This window comes from Ceratotherium simum, chromosome 20 (genome assembly GCF_057802395.1).
Source record: "Ceratotherium simum simum isolate JZ-2026a chromosome 20, ASM5780239v1, whole genome shotgun sequence".
Classification (NCBI taxonomy): domain Eukaryota; kingdom Metazoa; phylum Chordata; class Mammalia; order Perissodactyla; family Rhinocerotidae; genus Ceratotherium; species Ceratotherium simum.
The window spans coordinates 37135165-37154289 of NC_141919.1; the positions used below are offsets into that span (position 1 = coordinate 37135165).

General features: G+C 34.8%; 1 protein-coding gene across 9 annotated transcripts in view; it reads left to right on the forward strand.

Moving 5' to 3' along the window:
- Window positions 1-19125, forward strand: part of CNTLN (centlein) — a 325461-nt gene that overhangs the window by 183236 nt on the left and 123100 nt on the right. For all 9 annotated transcript variants that reach the window (XM_087444653.1, XM_087444645.1, XM_087444650.1 and 6 more), the window contains one exon: window positions 12156-12256. In XM_087444653.1, coding sequence (XP_087300779.1) covers window positions 12156-12256 — 101 coding nt within the window. The remainder of the gene's footprint in view (window positions 1-12155; window positions 12257-19125) is intronic.

The window sequence follows — 19125 nt, forward strand, 5'->3', positions numbered from 1 at the left end:
TGTCCATTTGTTCAAACCAGAAACCTAGGGGGTTATAATTGATTTATCCCTCTATCTGACCTCCTTATGACAGTCCGTACCAAGTCTTAATGATTCCACATCACAGATATCTCTAGAATGTATCTATTTCTTTCCATTCTTACTATCAATGTCCTTGTCCAAACCACCATCATATCTTCCCTGGGCAACTAGAATAAACTCATAAATACCTCCCTACATTCACTCTTATCCCCTCAAATCCATTTCTCCCCCCAGTGCTGCAGAGTGATCTTTTAAAATACAAATCTGAGCATGTCTCTCCCCTTTTTAAAAACCTTTAGTATCTTTTCATTGCTCTTAAAATAAAATCTAAATTCTTTATATAAAACACTTAAACATCTCGCCCCCCTTCTTAACCATTCCCGATTCACCTTTGTTTCTTACCTGAAAATAAGTATGAGAAGGCAAAATATTTGCAAAGAATTACAGATATTTTTCCTGATTGATGCTGAGAATCCTGGTTAGTGAATTTGTCAGTGAAGGCAGTTAGAGTTGGGATAAGTGGTAAAGGGGAATTCATAATTAAAAACTTCAATTTTATTTTATAGAAATAGGGAATTTTGCCCCATATATCATAACTTATTTCAATGATCTTTTGATCATTTTTCCTTAATGATAAAAAGTAAGCAAGCTGTAGATCAATGGCATAGCCCAGGATGGAGTACTTTCTTCTCTCTTGGGTTAAACGTTAAATATATGTAGGCCATAGTTTCAAAGAACATTTTATAAAATTCAATAATAATGGCTTAAGGAGCTAAAATCAAAATATTATGTTAGGAAAGTTCAGCTAATTGTTTTTCTTCTGCAAAGAAAGACTCCCTGTCTTCCTAAGCAAGAATATTATTGTTTCCATATGTAGAAATGAGGATGTTAGGAGCTGCATTTCTCTAACATGAGTTGGAAATAAAATTCTTAGAAAAAAAAGTCTGCTAATCATGACATTTTTTTAAAACAAATGTATTTTTGGATAACCACTAACTGTCTGAATTACATATTAGTTTTATTTTAAAGCATACAATTCAGTGGCATTTAGTACATTTACAATGTTGTGTAGCCATGATCTTCACCCCCAAAAGAGACCCCATACTCATTAAGCAGTCAGTCCCCATCTCCCCATTTCCTCCTTCCTCCAGCTCCTGGCAACCACTAATCTGCTTTCTGTCTCTATGGATTTACTTATTCTGAATATTTCATATACAGTAGTCCCCCCTTATCCACGGTTTCAGTTACCCACCGTCAACTGCAGTCCGAAAATATTAAATGGAAAATTCCAAACATAAACAATTCATAAGTTTTAAATTGCTCGCTATTCCAATTCATAAGTTTTAAATTGCTCACTGTTCTGAGTAGCATGTTGAAAACTCGTGCTGTCCCACTCTGTCCAGCCCGGGATGTGAATCATCGCTTGGTCCAGCATATCCACGCTGTATACACTACCTACCCATCAGTCACTTAGTAGCCGACTCCGTTACCAGATTGACTGTCACAGTATCTCAGTGCTTGTGTTCAGGTAACCCTTATTTTACTTAATAATGGCCCCAAAGTGCAAAAGTAGTGATGCTCGGAATTCAGACATGCCAAAGAGAAGCCATAAAGTATTTCCTTTAAGTGAAAAGGTGAAAGTTCTCTACTTAATAAGGAAAGAAAAAAGTTGTATACGGAAGTTGCCAAGATCTATGGTAATTTTCATTACATTATATTGTTATAGTTGTTCTATTTTATTATTAGTTATTGTTGTTAATCTCTTACTGTGCCTAATTTATAAACTAAACTTTATCATAGATATGTATAAGAAAAAACATAGTATATATAGGGTTTGGTACTATCCAAGGTTTCAGGTATGCACTAGGGGTCTTGGAACATATCCCCCAGGGATAAGGGGGGACTACTCTAAATAGAATCATACAATATGTGACCTTTTGTATCTGGCTTCTTTCACCTAGCATAATGTTTTCAAGATTCATCCTTGAAACATTCATTTTGTAGTATGTATCAGTACTTCATTCCCTTTTACAGCAGAATAATGTCCCTTGTATGTGTATACTACAGTTTATTCATTCATTCATTCATTGATGGACGTTGGTGTTGCTTCCACTTTTCTGCTATTGTGAACAGTGCTGCTATGAACATTTGTGTATGAGTACTTGTTTGAATACTTGTTTTCAATTCTTTTGGATATGTACTTTTAAGCAGAATTGCTGAGTGATATGGTAAGTCTATATTTTACTTTTTGAGGGACAGCCAAACTGTTTTAATATTGACTGCATCATTTTACATTCCCACCAGCAATAAACGAAGATTCCGCTTTCCCCACATCCTTGTCAACACTTGTTATTTTCTTTCAGTCTTTTTTAAAAGTTATGGCCATCCTAGTGAATGTGAAGTGGTACCTCATTGTGGTATTGATTTTCATTTCCTTAATGACTAATGAACATCTTTGCATGTGTTTGTTGGCCATTTGCGTATCTTCTATGGATAAATATCTATTCTAGTCTTTTGCCCATTTTCAAAATTGGGTTGTTTGTCTTTTTGAGTTGTAAGAGTTCTTTACATATTCTGGTTACTAGACATTTGCGAATATTTTCTCCCATTATGTAAGTTTTCTTTTCACTTTTTTGTGTGTGTGTGTGAGGAAGACTAGCCCTGAGCTGACATCCGATGCCAATCCTCCTCTTTTTGCTAAGGAAGATTGGCCCTGGGCTAACACATCTGTGCCCATCTTCCTCTGCTTTATATGGGACACCACCACAGCATGGCTTGACAAGCGGTGTGTAGGTCCGTGCCCAGGATCTGAACCTGCAAACCGTGGGCCACTGAGGCAGAGTACACAAAACTTAACCGCTGTGCCACCGGGCTGCCCTCTCACTTTCTTGATAGTATCCTTTGATGCACAAAAGTTTTTAATTTTGGTGGAGTCTAATTTATCTATTTTTTCTTTTGTTGCTTATGCTTTTGGTGTCATATCTAAATATGACAAATTACCAAATCCAAGATCATGAAGATTTACCCCCATGTTTTCTTTAAGTGTATTATAGTTTTAACTCATATTTAGGTCTTTGGTCCATTTTTAGTTAATTTTTTTATATAGTGTGAAGTAGGGGTCCAACTTCATTCTTTTGCATGTGAATTTCCAGTTGTCCCACATATTATTTTTTATAGCTTTGACAAACAGGCTATATGATCACATGTAAGAGTTAATGACATGAATTAATAAGATGAGAATTTAAATGTATCTGCCCTTGAGAAATCAGTCCAACATGAAACAGCACAGGCTATCATAAGCCAAGTGTAAATGAGAATGTAAATTCTTGGAAATGAGAATATAAGTTCTGAGATATTAGTGTAATCAAGAGTTGTACAAGTTATTAGGGTCCATTGAAAGGCAATGGATTTCAAGAGTACGTGGCAACAGGTGTTGGACCCTAGTTACTTTATGATTGAAAATCAAGGACAAAAAATTCATCCACTGAGATTAGGGTCGTAGGAAGTAAACTCATCTATTAAGTATTCCTAGATAAGAGTGAGAAGTTTCAGAACAAGATTAGCATAAAACCTAATTCATTGCTGAGTTAGAGCCCCGAATCCTGGGGTCCCTTATATTCCTCTTTTCTGTGTCTAGAATGCTTCAGAACATGATACAACTTGAGGCCTATAGATGGGCTTTAAGAAGTCATTCATGATGCTGTGAAAGTACTGGGGCCTGGAAGCAAGTACACCATTATAGCTAAGTAAATAATACATGTAAAAAAGGCCTTTAAACTACAGAGTTTTATAATATTAGTTACATATTACTGAATCTTTGTGTCCCTTTGTATTGTTTGTGCTTTCATTCATTAATTCAATAAATATACTGGGCACTGGAAGTAAAATATTAAGCAAAACACACATGGCTCCAGGCCTGACAGGGCTTCAGTTTATTGGAGACACAAATTATAATTAATAAGCACACAAATATATAATTACAAACTTTGGTAAATAAGAAGATAAAGCTCTTCTATGCCTTTCCTTGTTTATGTTTATATTTTCCCTGATTCTTTCCATTTTTTCCCTCTCTTTCTCTTTCCTGCCCTTTCCTCTGGCTAAAATAGAAATGGTTTATAACTTTTGTTTGCTGTATAATCAACCTAAATTGTGGCGGATATATATATATTTGTGTGTGTGTGTGTGTGTAAGTGTGTGTGTGTGTGAGGAAGACTAGCCCTGGGCTAACATCCGCAGCCAATCCTCCTCTTTTTGCTGAGGAAGACTGGCCCTGGGCTAACATCCGTGCCTATCTTCCTCTACTTTATATGGGATGCCACCACAGCATGCTTGACAAGCGGTGCATAGGTCTACGCCCAGGATCCAAACCTGCAAACCCTGGGCCACTGAAGTGGAGCGCACGAACTTAACGGCTATGCCACCGGGCCAGCCCTGGATATATATTTGTTATTGTGGTAAGATATACATAACATAAAATTTACCATTGTAACCATTTTTGGATGTACAGTTCAGTGCCATTAAATACACTCACATTGCTGTACCACCATCACCACCATCCATGTCCAGAACCTTTTCATATTCTCAAATTGAAAGCCTGGACCCATTAAATAATAATTCCCCATTCCCCCTTTCCTCAGCCCCTATCTCTTTCTCCTTTCTGTCTCTATGAATTTGCCTATTATAGGTACCTCATATAAATGGAATCATACAATATTTTTATTTTTGTGTCTGGCTTATTTCATTTGTCATGATGTCATCAAGGTTTTTCCATGTTGTAGCATGTGTCAGAATTTCTTTTCCTTTTTAAGGCTGAATGATATTACACTGTATGTATATACCACATTTTGTTTACCCATTCATCCATTGATATTTGGGTTGTTTTCACCTTTTGGCTATTATATTTTTATTGTATTTTGATTGTATTTTGCTGTACTGTTAACAAGATTGGTGGCTAAGAGAAAAGTATGATTTTGTATTCCTTTGCAGATATTTCACCAGAGTAAATAGCAAATATATTTTTGAGTTTTATTTTCTCACTCTTGAGATCAACTTTTGATGTTGATACCTTAAATTGTTTTCATACATTTGAGACTATATACATAGGGTATTTATTTTTTGAGGTCATATGTCTTAGTCCCTTCAAGCTGCTATAACAAAATATCACAGACTGGGTAGCTTGTAAACAACAGAAATTTATTTCTCACAATTCTAGAGGCTGGAAGTTTGAGATCAGGGTGCCAGCATAATTGGGTGAGGACCTTCTTCTGGGTTGTAGACTTCTTCTCTTATCCTCACATGACAAAAGGGGCAAGGGAGCTTTGGGGGTGCTCTTTTATAAGGGCACTAATCCCATTCATGAGGGCTCCACCCTCATGACCTAAGCACCTCCCAAAGCCCCCACCTCCTAATTCCGTCCCCCTTGGGGGTTAGAATTTCAACATGAATTTTAGGAGGACATAAACATTCATATCTTAGCACCATACATATACTATTTTTAATTTAATTGCTGCCTTAATTTGTTTTCATACATTTGAGGCACTACATATATGATATTTAAAAAATTACTTAAAGAATTACATATTGTTTATTTAAGGAATTACATAGTAAATCTTGTATTTAGTGAATAATTTTATTTTTCTAAAAAAAAATCAAAGTTACTTTCTATAAGTGTGTTTTGTCACACTAAACTCAGTCTATTTTAAAACATTTTTTCTTTAGGGAAAATAGTTTTATCAAGAATGTTGGGTTTGGGGGCCGGCCCGGTGGTGTAGTGGTTAAGTTCATGTGCTCAGCTTTGGCAGCCCGGGGTTCACAGGTTCAAATCTCAGGTGCGGACCGATGCACTGCTCATCAGGCCATGCTGTGGTGGCATCCCACATACAAAATGGAGGAAGATGGGCACAGGTGTTAGCTCAGAGCCAATCTTCCTCAGCAAAAAGAGGAAGATTCGCAATAGATGTTAGCTCAGGGTCAATCTTCCTCAAAAAAAAAAAAATAATGTTGGGTCTGACTATCTGAATTGAATGCTAATGACCATAAATAAATATAAGAATTTATTCTGAATGATATAGGTAACTGACACAAAGTGTTTACTTATTCTAAAAACTGCTTCAGGCTTTAGTTTGTTTTCAGCTATTTTGATGATGTAATATATAGTCAATGTAGGCATGTTGTAGGCAAAGTTATCTTTAGATGGACAAAGGCATTTAATTTGGTAATATTTTTTCCCAATATTTGTAATTCTATCTAGGGAATATAAAAACCTTGAGAGAAAAATTTCACTCTGAAATAGATTCTTAGGACCTTTTTTAAATGAAGTGAACCAGGATATATGAATTAGGATGTTCATTGCGGTATTTCTGTAATAGTCAAGAATTAGAAATAATGTAAATGTCCATTAGTAGCTGATATAAGTGTGTTGTGGTATATTAATATAATGTGATACTCTACTGCATTTAACATGAATAAATTAGATCTATATTTATCAAAATGGAAATGCCTCAATAGCAAAAGCTGAGTTCAAAGAAGGAAGTTGAATAATAGTATATAAATATAATATAAAATTTTTAATCCTAACTGTACTATATTTTTGTGGGTATGTATGTGTGTGCACATTTTTGTGGATATATAAGTATGCATGTATCCACAAAAATGTAGTTATATATAACTATATGCACGCACACATACATATATAGTATTAAAACATGGAACAGAAATATACACACCAAATTAAGCATACGGATTATTTCTGGGGAGGAAAGAAAGGTGGAATAGTGTATGGGGTAATACTATTTACAGATCTTTTTATTTTTTCACAAAAATAAAAGCTATGAATGAATTATGGCATAATGTTAGTGTTTTTGAATCTTGATGGTTGGTAGATTAATGTTGATTATATTATGCTCCATACTTTTTTTTATCTTTGAAACATTCTGTCTGCTTTTTTAAGTAAGCTCAAAGACCCCGTAATTCCACTTCTAGTTAATAACGCTGAAGAGATCTTGCATATAGCCACATGTACAAGGATGTTCACTACAGCACTGTTTATAATTATGAAAAATTGGAAACAACCAAAAAGCTAAAAGTCTCAAGAACTTGAATTTTAAAAAAAAAACTATTTTAATTAGTAGAATGTTTTACCTCATACCATAAAATCAATACTAGATGGACTGCCGGCCTAAATGTGAAGGGTTAAGCCATAAAGCTTTTAGAGGAAAACATAGGGGAACATCTTTCTGTCTGTGTAGTAGGCAAAGATTTCTTAAACTAGATTTAAAGAGGACTAAATATAAACTAAAAATTGATAAACTGGACTGTATTAAAATCAAGAACTTCTGTTCATTGAAAGATATCATTAAATGAATTAAATGGCAACTTTCAGAGTGAGAAAAGATATTTGCAGTATGTATGTCCAGCAAAGGGCTAGCATCCAAAATATGTGAAGAATTCCTATGAATAAAGAGGAAAAGGACAGTCAACCCAATAGAAAAATGAGCAACACACTTCAACAGATATTTGACGAAAGAACACATCCAAGTGGCCAATGCACATATGAAAAAGTGCTAAACTTGATTTATCTTCTTTTTGTAGCTTTTTTAACTGTAAGCTTACATAATTGTAGATCTTTCTTCTTTTCTAATATAAGCGTATAATGCTGTAGATGCCCATATAAGCACTGCTTTAGCACCTCACAAATTTTGAAATGTTGTGTTTTAATTTTTAAGTTCAAAGTATTTTCTAATTCCTCTTGGAATGTTCATTGAGAGAAAAAGTATAAAAGTAGGAACTTTAATTTCAAATATTTGGAGATTTTCCAGACATCCTTCTGGTATTGATTTCCAGTTTAATTGTATTGTGGTCTTAGAAGATACTTTGCATGATTCAGATCTTTTTAATTCTATTGAGAATTATTTTATGGCCCAGCATGTGGTTTTATCTTGGTGAAAATTCCATGGCACTTGAAAAGAATGTGTATCTTGCTGTTATTGGGTGGAGTGTTTTCTAAATGTCTAGTAGGTCAAGTTTTTTCAAAGTGCTTTTCAAGTATTCTATGTTTTTACTGATTTCCATCCACTTTTTGTATTGATTACTAAGAGAGGTGTGTTGAAAATCTCAGTTTAAACGTTTTCGGATTTTTAAAATACCTTGTTAGCACAGGTTTAGAATATCCTTTACCAGAGGCTTGTTTATCCCTACTCATTAGAATGGCCCTTTTGGGTTGTTTGTTGAATGCCCCTGGTGTTCAACAAAGATCCTTCTCTCTAGCTGGTCAGAATTCTAATGTCTCCCAATCCTGTGTTAGCTCTGGGAATAGTTTCGTTTATAACTTTGGTTGTTCTCTGCCTACCTTGTTGAGTTTCATACTATGCATATGCCACAAAATATTTAGCCTCAGACTCAAAAGAATTCTGCAGATTTCTGTAGCTTTTTCTCTTTGTAGCTTCCTCCTCTCGGGGTGCTGTGCTTCACAAATTCCAGACATTTCAGCTTCCCAAACTCCAGTGAGGCCATCCTGTTCTCCTTGGGACCCCTCTCCCTGCATCGTGGTCTGGAGAGTTCCTCCTCGCAGAAATCGGGACTATCATTAGGGGTCTTTTTTGTTGGTTTCCGTTCTCTCAGGGATCACAGTTCTGTGCTGCCAATTATCCAGCGTCTGAATCCAGTAGTTTCATGTACTATGTCCAGTGAGAAGTAGATTTTGAATTGTGGTCCTCACATCAGAGTATCAGAAACACCAAAATAAGTGGCTAGTAAATCAGAGTGAGTAGAAAGCTAGTGTTCATCCTGCTCAGGGGTGCCTGGGCACTGACTCTGTCAGCCCCTCTTCCAAACACCCATTAAGATGTGGTTGGTACTTAGTTTGACTGAAGAACAAGGTGGTCCCTAATGTTTATAAATACTTATTAAAAGTAGGGACTCTGTGAGTTCTTCCTAAAAAAGAACAAGCTATAAGTATAAAATACCTCTAAAGAAGCAAGAGATAACATCTCCAACAACTGTAGCCATATGTTCTGCTGGGTATGTGATCTGAGGGCCAAGGAAAACTAAGTTGAGATGAGCTACATCTGCTTTTTCTTTGTGGGGCCATCTTGCTTCAGTATGTTGCATGTTCTTAGCTAAATAAAGCAGGAACCTAGTCTAAACTTAATCACTGTGTGTATGGGTGTATGTGTGTGCCCTTCCTATTAATCTCTAACCTACCTGAGAAGCTGCAAATATATAAGATTCCAGTTTTTAAAATTTTTATGTATGTGTATTTATGTTTATATGAACAAAAAATATAAGTATGCACATCAAACTGTAAATATCAATTTTTTCAAGAAATAAACTGAGTGAGGGGAAGTAGAAACTACTTGTTTTTTATTTTATATACCTTTCTATTATTTGAATGATTATAAGAATGATATTCCTTTTATTATTGAGTATGTAACAGTTTAGAACTATTGTATCTTCCTAGTAAATCTTTCCTTTGATCACTATGTAATGACCATCTTTATCTTTAATATTGTGTTTTTTTCTGAGTGTATATTTAATTTTTTTTGTCCTCCTTTTTAAAATCGTTTCCTGCCTTAAATTTGATTACATTTTTTCATTTCTGTCTTTTTTTTGGTGAGGAAGATTGGCCCTGAGCTGACATCTGTTGCCAATTCTCCTCTTTTTGCTTGAGGAGTATTGTCCCTGAGCTAACATCCATGCGTCTTCCTCCATTTTGTCTGTGGGACGCTGCCACAGCTTGACTTGACGAGCAGTGAGTAGGTCCACACCCAGGATCTGAACCCGCGAACCCTGGGCCACCACAGCAGAGTGTGCGAACCCACTACGCCACTGGGCCGGCCCCTCGTTTCTTTTTTCAACCTCTTCTTATTGGTAAATTTTATATTGTTTTCCATTCTTTAAATGCTTTTTCTTGAAATTATAACATACATCATTTATTTGACAAAGTCTAAAGTTCATCAGTACCACTGTTGTGCTCCAACAATACAAGGATCTCAAAATACTTGAACTCTGATCCTTTTCTTGATCTTATATCATTTTGTTGTTCAGAATTTTAGTTCTACCTTATTTCATCTCTGCCTTGGTTTAGATGTTGTCATGGCTTTACATAATAAATATTTGTTTAGTTCTATGTACACATTTACAAATGTCTGTCATCATCATTGCCGATTTTGTTTCATATGTTGCTTTTGAGTTTATTTTTTTTCTTCCTAAAATACATTCTTTAATAGTTCTTTCATTTAGGATCTATAAATAGTAAACCTTGGAATGTGGAAGATATTACTTATTTTCTTTCTGGCTTTTCTTGTTGATATGAGAAGTCTGCTGTCATTCCCAAGTTCTTTAGTTGTTAATTGACCTTTTTTCTCAATCTGGTTGATTTTAAAATTGTCTCGTTTTCTTTGGTGTCCTGCAGTTTCACTATGTTTCTAAGTGTATAGTTTTATTTACTCTTTTTGCAATTTTTGATACTCTCTTAATCTGTTAATTCATATTTTTCATCAGCTCTCAATCTTCAGTCATCATATGTTGACTATTGTCTTCCCTCTATTTTCTTAATTGTCTCCTTGAGTAATTTCTATTAGATGCTTTCTGGGCTTTCTGTTCCCACACACTTTATATATCATTACTATTTTCCTTTTCTTTGTTTCTTTGTGTTATCTTTGATTTTACCAATTTTCAATAGCTTTGTCTCCGTGCTATTTAACCCATCCATTGAGTTTTAAATCAATTATTATCTTATTATTATTAATTTTAGTTTTATTTAACATTTCTAGATATATTATTTGTCTTTTGTTTCATAAACCTATTCTTTTTTTTTTTTTTTTTGGTGAGGAAGATTGGGCCTGAGCTAACATCTGTTGCCAACCTTCATCTTTTTTGCTTGAGGAAGATGGTCCCTGAGCTAACATCTGTGCCAATCTTCCTCTATTTTGTATATGGGATGCCACCACAGCATGGCTTGAAGAGCAGTATGTAGGTCTGCGCCTGGGATCCAAACCCACAAACCCCAGGCTGCCAAAGTGGAACACGCGAACTGAACCACTACGCCACCGGGCTGGCCCCAAACCTGTTCTTTTTAATATGTTTATATCCTCTTTTTCTTTTTTTCCAACATTTTTAAAACTCTAATTTTATAAAAGCTCATTTTGAATTGTTCTATTATCTCGATTTCCTTGTTGTGCATTCTGTTTTGGACGGGGTGATATGTAGACTGTCATTCATGGCTTTGAACTTACTCATATATTTTTTTTCTTATCTGCAAACTTGACTTCTTTGAGATTTATTTTCTTTGGTGGTTTTTCTTCTATCCATTCTCTTAGTTGTGGAAGACTCTATGTAGTGGATGTTAGTGTCTGCCTGAACTTGTCAGTGTATACTGGCCATAAATCAGTTTTTACATTACTGTCGATTCTTCAGGTCTCTGCAAATGTGTATGGCTTAATTTTGAAACCAGTAATGTAGGCTTTGGATTCTGCCCTTACATGATTAACTCTGTCCTGCCCTCAGACTGGGGCAGGAAGCCTTTTTTTAATGGAACTCCAAGCAGATAAGTTCAGATATTCAGGTTTCATTCACCAAATGTTTGTCTCCCACGTGCCTGCAGTTAGCCCAGTTTTGTCTGTCAGCCATGAAGGGTCTTGAGCATAAACTTCCATCCCATTCAGGTCTCAAGATCTGAGGTCTCCATGGGCAGTGTTTGAGCCAGGTGTCTAACCATGGTAGCTCAATTCCATTTTACTAGTAGGAGTTCTTTGTCTTTACTTGGCATCTAGAGATTTACTATCTTTGCTTTCAGTGGTATGTATTAACATTTTTTATTTTTATTTTACATAGCATATCTGTGTGGTAAAAAGTGATTGGGTAACTCAATACATGATTTTTTAAATCATATAGTCTATATTTTAAGTATGTAGCATGTTTATTTAGATAAAGTTAAAAATCACCCAAAACATTTTACTTTTCAGATCCTCATTAAAATTCAATTTTAATTGTTAGAATTTGTCAATAGTAATACATTTTTACTTTTATTTTACTAATTCATATATCTTAAATATCTTTGCTGCTTTTATTTGTTTGCTACCTTACTCCTTAATTTACACATTTAAAATAATCATTTATTGTGTTAATTTTCATAGGATGAATCTTCAAGAAGAATTGGATAAACTTAAAGTACATATATCTATTGATAAGGCAACAATACAAGAATTGAATAGATGTATGGAAGAGAAGAGAGCAGGTACATTTTCTGTGAGAATAAATATTTAATGCAGGCACTTTTTAATTATCCAGTTCTTGATGTTTTATTTTCAGTTTCGTCTAAGAATCTTACCTTTGTTCCCCGTTTCCACTACCTTACTCATTGATATCTTATTAATATTTTCACCTTTCATGAGAAAATCAAATAGAAAGAATACCTAAAAGTCAGCTTTATAATTTATTAAAAATTCTAAAGAGATATTTGATAAGGAGAAAAGATATTCATTTTTTTATTAATTGATAAAGTTTTACTAGTTATGTTTATTCACAGTTTTATAGATAATATAGAGTTATTATACTCAATAACAATAATTCATTTATATTTTCATCTGACATTACATTTTTCTGGAAATCATTTAGTTCTCCTCTGTTTTCCTGGAATCAGAATCATAGAGTTAGAAGGAAACTTGGAGATCTGCAAATCTGCAACCTGCCTGACCACTAGCCTAAAAGCGTTCAGTAAGAGGGAATGTATCTGCTCCAGTTGAAAGATTATTCCTTTGTCAAAATCAAGATAACTATATTTACTATACGACTTTAGTACCTCATTAGGAAAAAGTAAATAAGGTCAATATGAAGGATTTCTTCTTATTTAACCTCACTACAGCTTTATTGTTACCACTTTATCTTTTAGGTGTTGACAATTTATACTTAATAATTAACTTAATAATTTATACTTAATTCATTTATACTTAATAATTAAGTTTTCATATACCACTCATCTGACTATTGTCCCAATTACTGTTATTGTTCCAGTTGCTCTTATTTAGGTCACTGGTGACTTGTCAAGGCCAATATTTGAAACACTCTGTTTTACACCATTGATTTATATCATATTTCAAGCTTGCTCCTTCGTGGGCTTCTGAAACACTGGTTTTCCCCTGTTTACCTCCTATTTTTCTTGCCTATATCTTCTCTGTCCCTTCCACTGGAACTTCTTTCCATTAATTCCTTAGCTGGTGGGCTTCTCTAAGACTTTATCCTTGGTTTGCTTTTTTAAAATAATAACTTTATTGTTTTGGGAAAATTATACATACTTATAAATATTCAAGCAATAAGAAAGAATAAAAAGAAGAAAGCAAGGAAAAATTCGTAATTCACAAACACTTAAAAATCAAAATTTCAATATTAAATAATTATAAAATCAAACATCTCTTAATACTTTTACAGAAACAAGCCTAGATTGATAAATTGTGTAAAAAGAAAACCATAATATATGCTATTTTTAAAAAAGATATTTACATATTATTTTATTTGGTGGCCAACCAAGTAAAAAAAACACATGTAAAAGTAAAGGAACTCTTGAATTTTAGGTAAATATTTCATTTTATATCTAATGATATCTAATATCATTACAATATTAATTTCTATAAATTCTCTCTAACACTAAAAAGAAAGGTTCAAAAAATATTGAAGATGGAATTACTTTGTATTTTTTAAAGTATAAGTTAAAAATTAACATCTTGCCATGCAAGATGAAAAAACAATCATTTTTACAAAACATTTCATTTTGTTTCCCCCACATATTGAATTTTGTTCATTAAATTACCTCATAATTTTATTAAAGTCTGTAATTTTCTATATTACAACAATGATTTCCTCAGTTTTAGTCTAATTTCTAAATATAATGGACTCAGTATTCATCAGCTTTTTTCAAGCCATGGCCTTTCTATTCATGAATTCTTCATTTTGATTTTTTTTCTTGGTTAGCCAGATAAAATTGAAAGTATATTTTTTTCAAGAAGGAATCAAAATAGCCATATTTGTAGGAGCTTACATGTTTGAAAATATGTTTCAGCAGTCTTTATAATCAATGGATAAATTGGCTGGGTATAATTTTATTGTCACACTTTTTTCCCCTCAGCAATTTCTAGATATTACCAATTTTTAGAATAGAGAGTTGCTAGGGAGGTGTTATTATGGAGAAGTGTCTAATTTCTCCTCACTCCTTGCTTTGGGTGTGACTTGCTTTTGCTATGTGGATGCCTGAATTTATCATGTTGCTTGATGTTCCAAAATTTAAATGGAATATGTCTTGACATACTTTGTTCTAAATCATATTTTCTTGGATTACCTATATAATTTATTATTTGTCAATTAAGATCTTCCTTCATTCCAAGGAAATGTTTTCTTATGTATTTTTCCATATTCCATTTTTTATACTCTAATTTAAGGACATCAGTTGTCTTTATGTTAGATTATTTTTTGTTTGGCCTTCATATCTATTTTCTTCTAAATCTCTGTCTTTTTCTTTTATATTCAGTTTTTCTCAAGACTTTCCTTCATCAGTAATTCAATTTTTAGCGATATATATTCTTTCCTTTGTTCTCTCTAATATTTCTATTAAATCTACAATGATGTTTTTTGGTTCTCAATTTATTGCTTCAGCTCTTCAAAGTCCCACTTTATTTCCTTTGGATATCTTATTATCTCTTTTTTGAGCTCATATTTTATTAAATTCAGAGTTATGGTAAATTCTTCTCTTTCTTTAAAAGTGTTTTCTTCCAGACTAGATTTTAAATCTGTATTTTGTTAAATGTTCAATTCATTCCACCTACCAGAGAGTGTTTCCTGTTGTGGAAGGGGTGATCCCAGGGATTCAAACTGTATTCTGGCTTTAGCTGTGAGTCTTACATGTAACCAGCCCTGGTGGTTCTCATCTTTCTCTACTGAGAACCTTTTCTACTGCTCTTCATTTCTTTCTGTAGATCCAGATTTACATGTGGATTCATTTTCTTTCTTCCTGAAAGACTCCCTTTAATATTTCTTATAGTGCATGTCTGTTGATAATGAGTTCTTTCAGTTTTTATACACTTGAAAAAAAAATCTGTATTTTATCTTCATTTTTGAAAGATATTTTTGATGAGTATAGAATTCTGCATTGATAGTTTCTTTCTTTTAGTACTTTAAAAAATTTACTCCGCTATCTTCTGACTTAAGTTATTTAAAGTGAGAATTCTGCTGTCATTGTTATCTTTTTTCTACTGTATATAATGTGTCTTTTTTTTACTTTCTGCTGTTGGGAGCAGGAACTACTCTTGGGCCTGTGTGAACTTTGGCAAATATTTCTCTAATCCTTTTGGGTGGTTCTTTCTTTGAGTTGTTTCCTCACATGCATGTGCTAATCAGTACTTATCTGAAGACTCGAGGGGGACCCTCTGTAGATCTTCAGAGCTCTCCCAGTCTCTGAGAAGATCTCTCTTCTCTGGCACTTTGCCCTGTAAACTCTAGTTTCCTTGGCCTCCCTGGACTCTGGGGTCTGTCCCTTCAATTTGGGAAGATCACCGGACTCCATTTAGGTTCTCCATTTCTGTGCTGTGGCCTGGAAGCTCTCTCTAAGCAGTAAGTTAGAGCAATCATAGTGTACACTTCATTGTTTGCCCTCTCTGAGATGACTACCTTGCATTGTCTTATGCCCAGTGTCTGCAAACCATTTTTTCATATATTTTGTCTAGCTTTTATTTGTTCCGTATGGAAGAGTAAATCTGGTGCCTCTATCTTACTTTTATTGTCATTGAACATGTTTTTCTTGGGTTAAAATCCCAAATCTGTATGAATAGTAAGTAGTCTTTCTCCATGTACCAGATGTATATTTCTTATTTCCTGCTACCTGTTTTTCCCTGGTTATTTTTGTAAAGATTTCAAAAGTTAAGCATGTCCTTCACAAAAACTCATTACCTTTCCTTTTAATCAGTTCTACCTCCTCTAAACCTCTCACTTGAACACCTTAAGCCCCTACCACACTAAATTTCTCTTTACTGTAAATTGCACTTCATAGTGTAGTGCATCTTTAAAACAATCCCACAATATCTCTGTCAGGAGTTCAACTCGTCTGGAGAGAGCTGAGCTACCAGGTATCCAAGTAGCTGATTTAAGATAATGAGCCAAAATGAAAGAAACACTCAAGCCTCTAATCACTTACTGTATAAGCAAGCTGAAGTGGAGAAAGCACCAACTCCTCCTATTCCATTTCCCCCCATCGAACTGCATGCCAGCTGACGATCAGATGGATCAGCACAGATATAGGGGTTGTCTCGCTGCCAAAGGAGCCCTGAACAAAAGTCTCCTGCATTTTTATTGACCTCGGTCTTGGGAGAGGGAGAAGGAGGAGGGCCAGGAGAGGAGAAGTACTGAGTGCTGAGTCAGAATGAAGAAAAGTGTCTTCAGGGTTGCTATCTCCCCCAACCACCAAATATGTTGGCAGAGGCACCTGAGGAAGGCCTCAGCCAAAGAGTCCCCAGTAAGGAGGCCTCCAAATGGAGGCCTAGTGGAGGCACTTAGACTAGGAATATAGATAATGTATAAATATGTAGTTGGCCAGGGGGACCTGTGTCTTTAACTGTAACTCTCTTCAGGGACTGTAGTCCATTGGCTATGCACCAGATCTGCTTGGAGAGGGCTGCTTTCCCGCATGAAGCATGCCAGGTAAAGCATGTAATACCTATGATCAGGCCTAAAAAATCACATACAGGATTTGGCTGGGAGCAGGAATCCTTCATCTTTACTGCAAATGCATAAGTGTGTTCATAAAACCAGTGTTTATGGTATTCTTCATTGAAAGCTGAAGGCTTGTTTATCAACCAAAGAATGCAACAGACAAGTAAGTGTGGGGGAGGAAGAAATTTTCCTCTACCCTTCTAGCTTCTTCTGGCTGGTTTAAGAATTAAATTGACATGAGGCAAATTATTAGGAGAAAATCAAATTTACTGTTGTACATACAGGAACCCCACATAAATTAGAGAGTCAGAGACCCCACATCCATGAAAGATTTGAACACAGAAAGGTAAAATGAGTTATTTATGCCATCTTGAGCCAAGGAATGGGATAGGGGCCTGAGGCTTCAGAGGGGATGAGAGTAATTTACAGGACAATAAAAAGAGCGGATGTTTGGTAATTAGACGTTTGCCCTGCCACACAGATTGGTCATAAAAAGTTATTTCTGGCAATAACTCTTATTATGGGAAAGGCCTCCAATCTTTAAAGGAGAGATAAAAGTTTCTCTTGAGCTAACAGGGTCTCGATTGCCTTCAGCTCAAAATAATCCACATGCCAAAGTGGCACATCTTGGGGAGGCCTGTTCTGAACCCCTTCAGTCCTGCCTTTGAAACTTCATAGGAAGTTTCACATTCCAGAAGTTGGGTTGGTAAATTGCTCCATCTCATTGAATCAGTCTCTCAGTTTAGAGAATAGGTTAGTTCAGTTAAACAGTTATGTCCAGTTTTAGGAAACAGTCTTGCAGGTGGGCTCCCAAAGTTAGGCCTATATTGTGTAAGCAAGCAATCAGATATTTAATAAGAGGCATTTCTATAGAAACAAAGAAAAACAAAGGTTGATGGTTTGAGCAAATTATAAACCAGTTTCTAAGTTTAGGGGGCAGCAAGTCAAGAAGATTTCTAAATGTCAGGGTCAAATCATATTTTGCAGTTTGAAACGTCTCTGATGATGTCATCAGGTTTTCAGGTAGACTTTCTAAGTGGCTTACACAGCAATAGGCACAAAGTTTATCTAAACATGGGCTGTTATGGTGACATCTCTTAAGTTTATATCAAGTTGTTCAGCTTCAGTTTGCAAGTCTTCAGGAAAAAGAGCACTTTTAGTTCTCAATGATTCCAAGTCAAAAAGGTGGGAGAAATTGTATATGTTAATTTGGAGGGCTGTAGCCAAGTATTCAAGGAAACTAGAAGAATTCAGGATCCAGTCCAGTTTACAGGTAGTAAACAAAACCTTAGAAGACAATAAACAGCACTAGAATCTAATATTCACAAAGGTGTATGATAGTTTCTATTGAAACATAATTTTTCTTTCTAAAATCACCCTCATTTCTACCAAAGATAACCAAATGAAGGCTAATTTGTTTGCAAAATAAGTTCAATAAACTTGACCTGTTATTTATACAAGTGTGCAGCAAGAATAGTGACTAACCATACAGGAGGTTCTTTTAAATATGCTTTGTTGGAACTTTTCATAAGGAGTCTCAGATTGAGTTTTTGAAAGGCCTCTTGATCCTGGGAAAGCCAAGCCAAGGACTTGTTATCAGACTTTGCCTGCAATACCTCTAGAGGAGGTAAATTCCTCTCTTCTTGAGGTACCCAAAATATCGAGGTTCCTGAGCCTGCCAGGAAGTGACGTTTCTAACTCACCTGGTAAGGCTGCTAGGAACCCTGTAAGCAAGGTATGAGGCTGTTTTTGTAGGAGGCTTTATTGGCTCCATAAAGTCGATCTTAGTTCCTTAAAGCTGTGTGGTCATATCTGAGTCTATGCATGTCTCTCTCAAATATGACATTCCAGTCAAAGCCTTGGTAATACAACCAGTGTTTCCAATTGTGTCCTGGTACAAGGAAAACAGATTCTTATTGAACTTATGCAAATAAATATTTTGCCATGAAAATAAGAAAGCTCACAGAGAGTTTCCAAATTCTGAAGGGATCAGGTAGGGAGAAAAAGATAAATGTGTCAGTTTTACTTATAAAGGCATAATTTAGTGATTGCTATAGTCATAGTCAGGTTAGGAGAAAAAAAATTTTCTTATATCTGGAAAACAAAGAATTAAAAAAATAGTAATATTTCAGATAAAAATCATAAAAATTATAATCATATTTATCAGTTCATTCAGTTCTATGCAATTAATTCATGTTGATCTTGATCTTTTTTTAGCAGTTGTATGAAGCCATCACTTTTTCCATTAGAGTTCTGTAATTTCTTACCCAGTTCAGTGGTATGATATGAAAGTTACCAGAAACCTGTGCTTGTCAAAAAGTCCTTTCTATGAATCTTCTTGAAGCGTTTTTGCAAAACATCAGAGTAAAACAATAAACTGTCTATAAATGGCAAAAGACTTAACATTGTAGT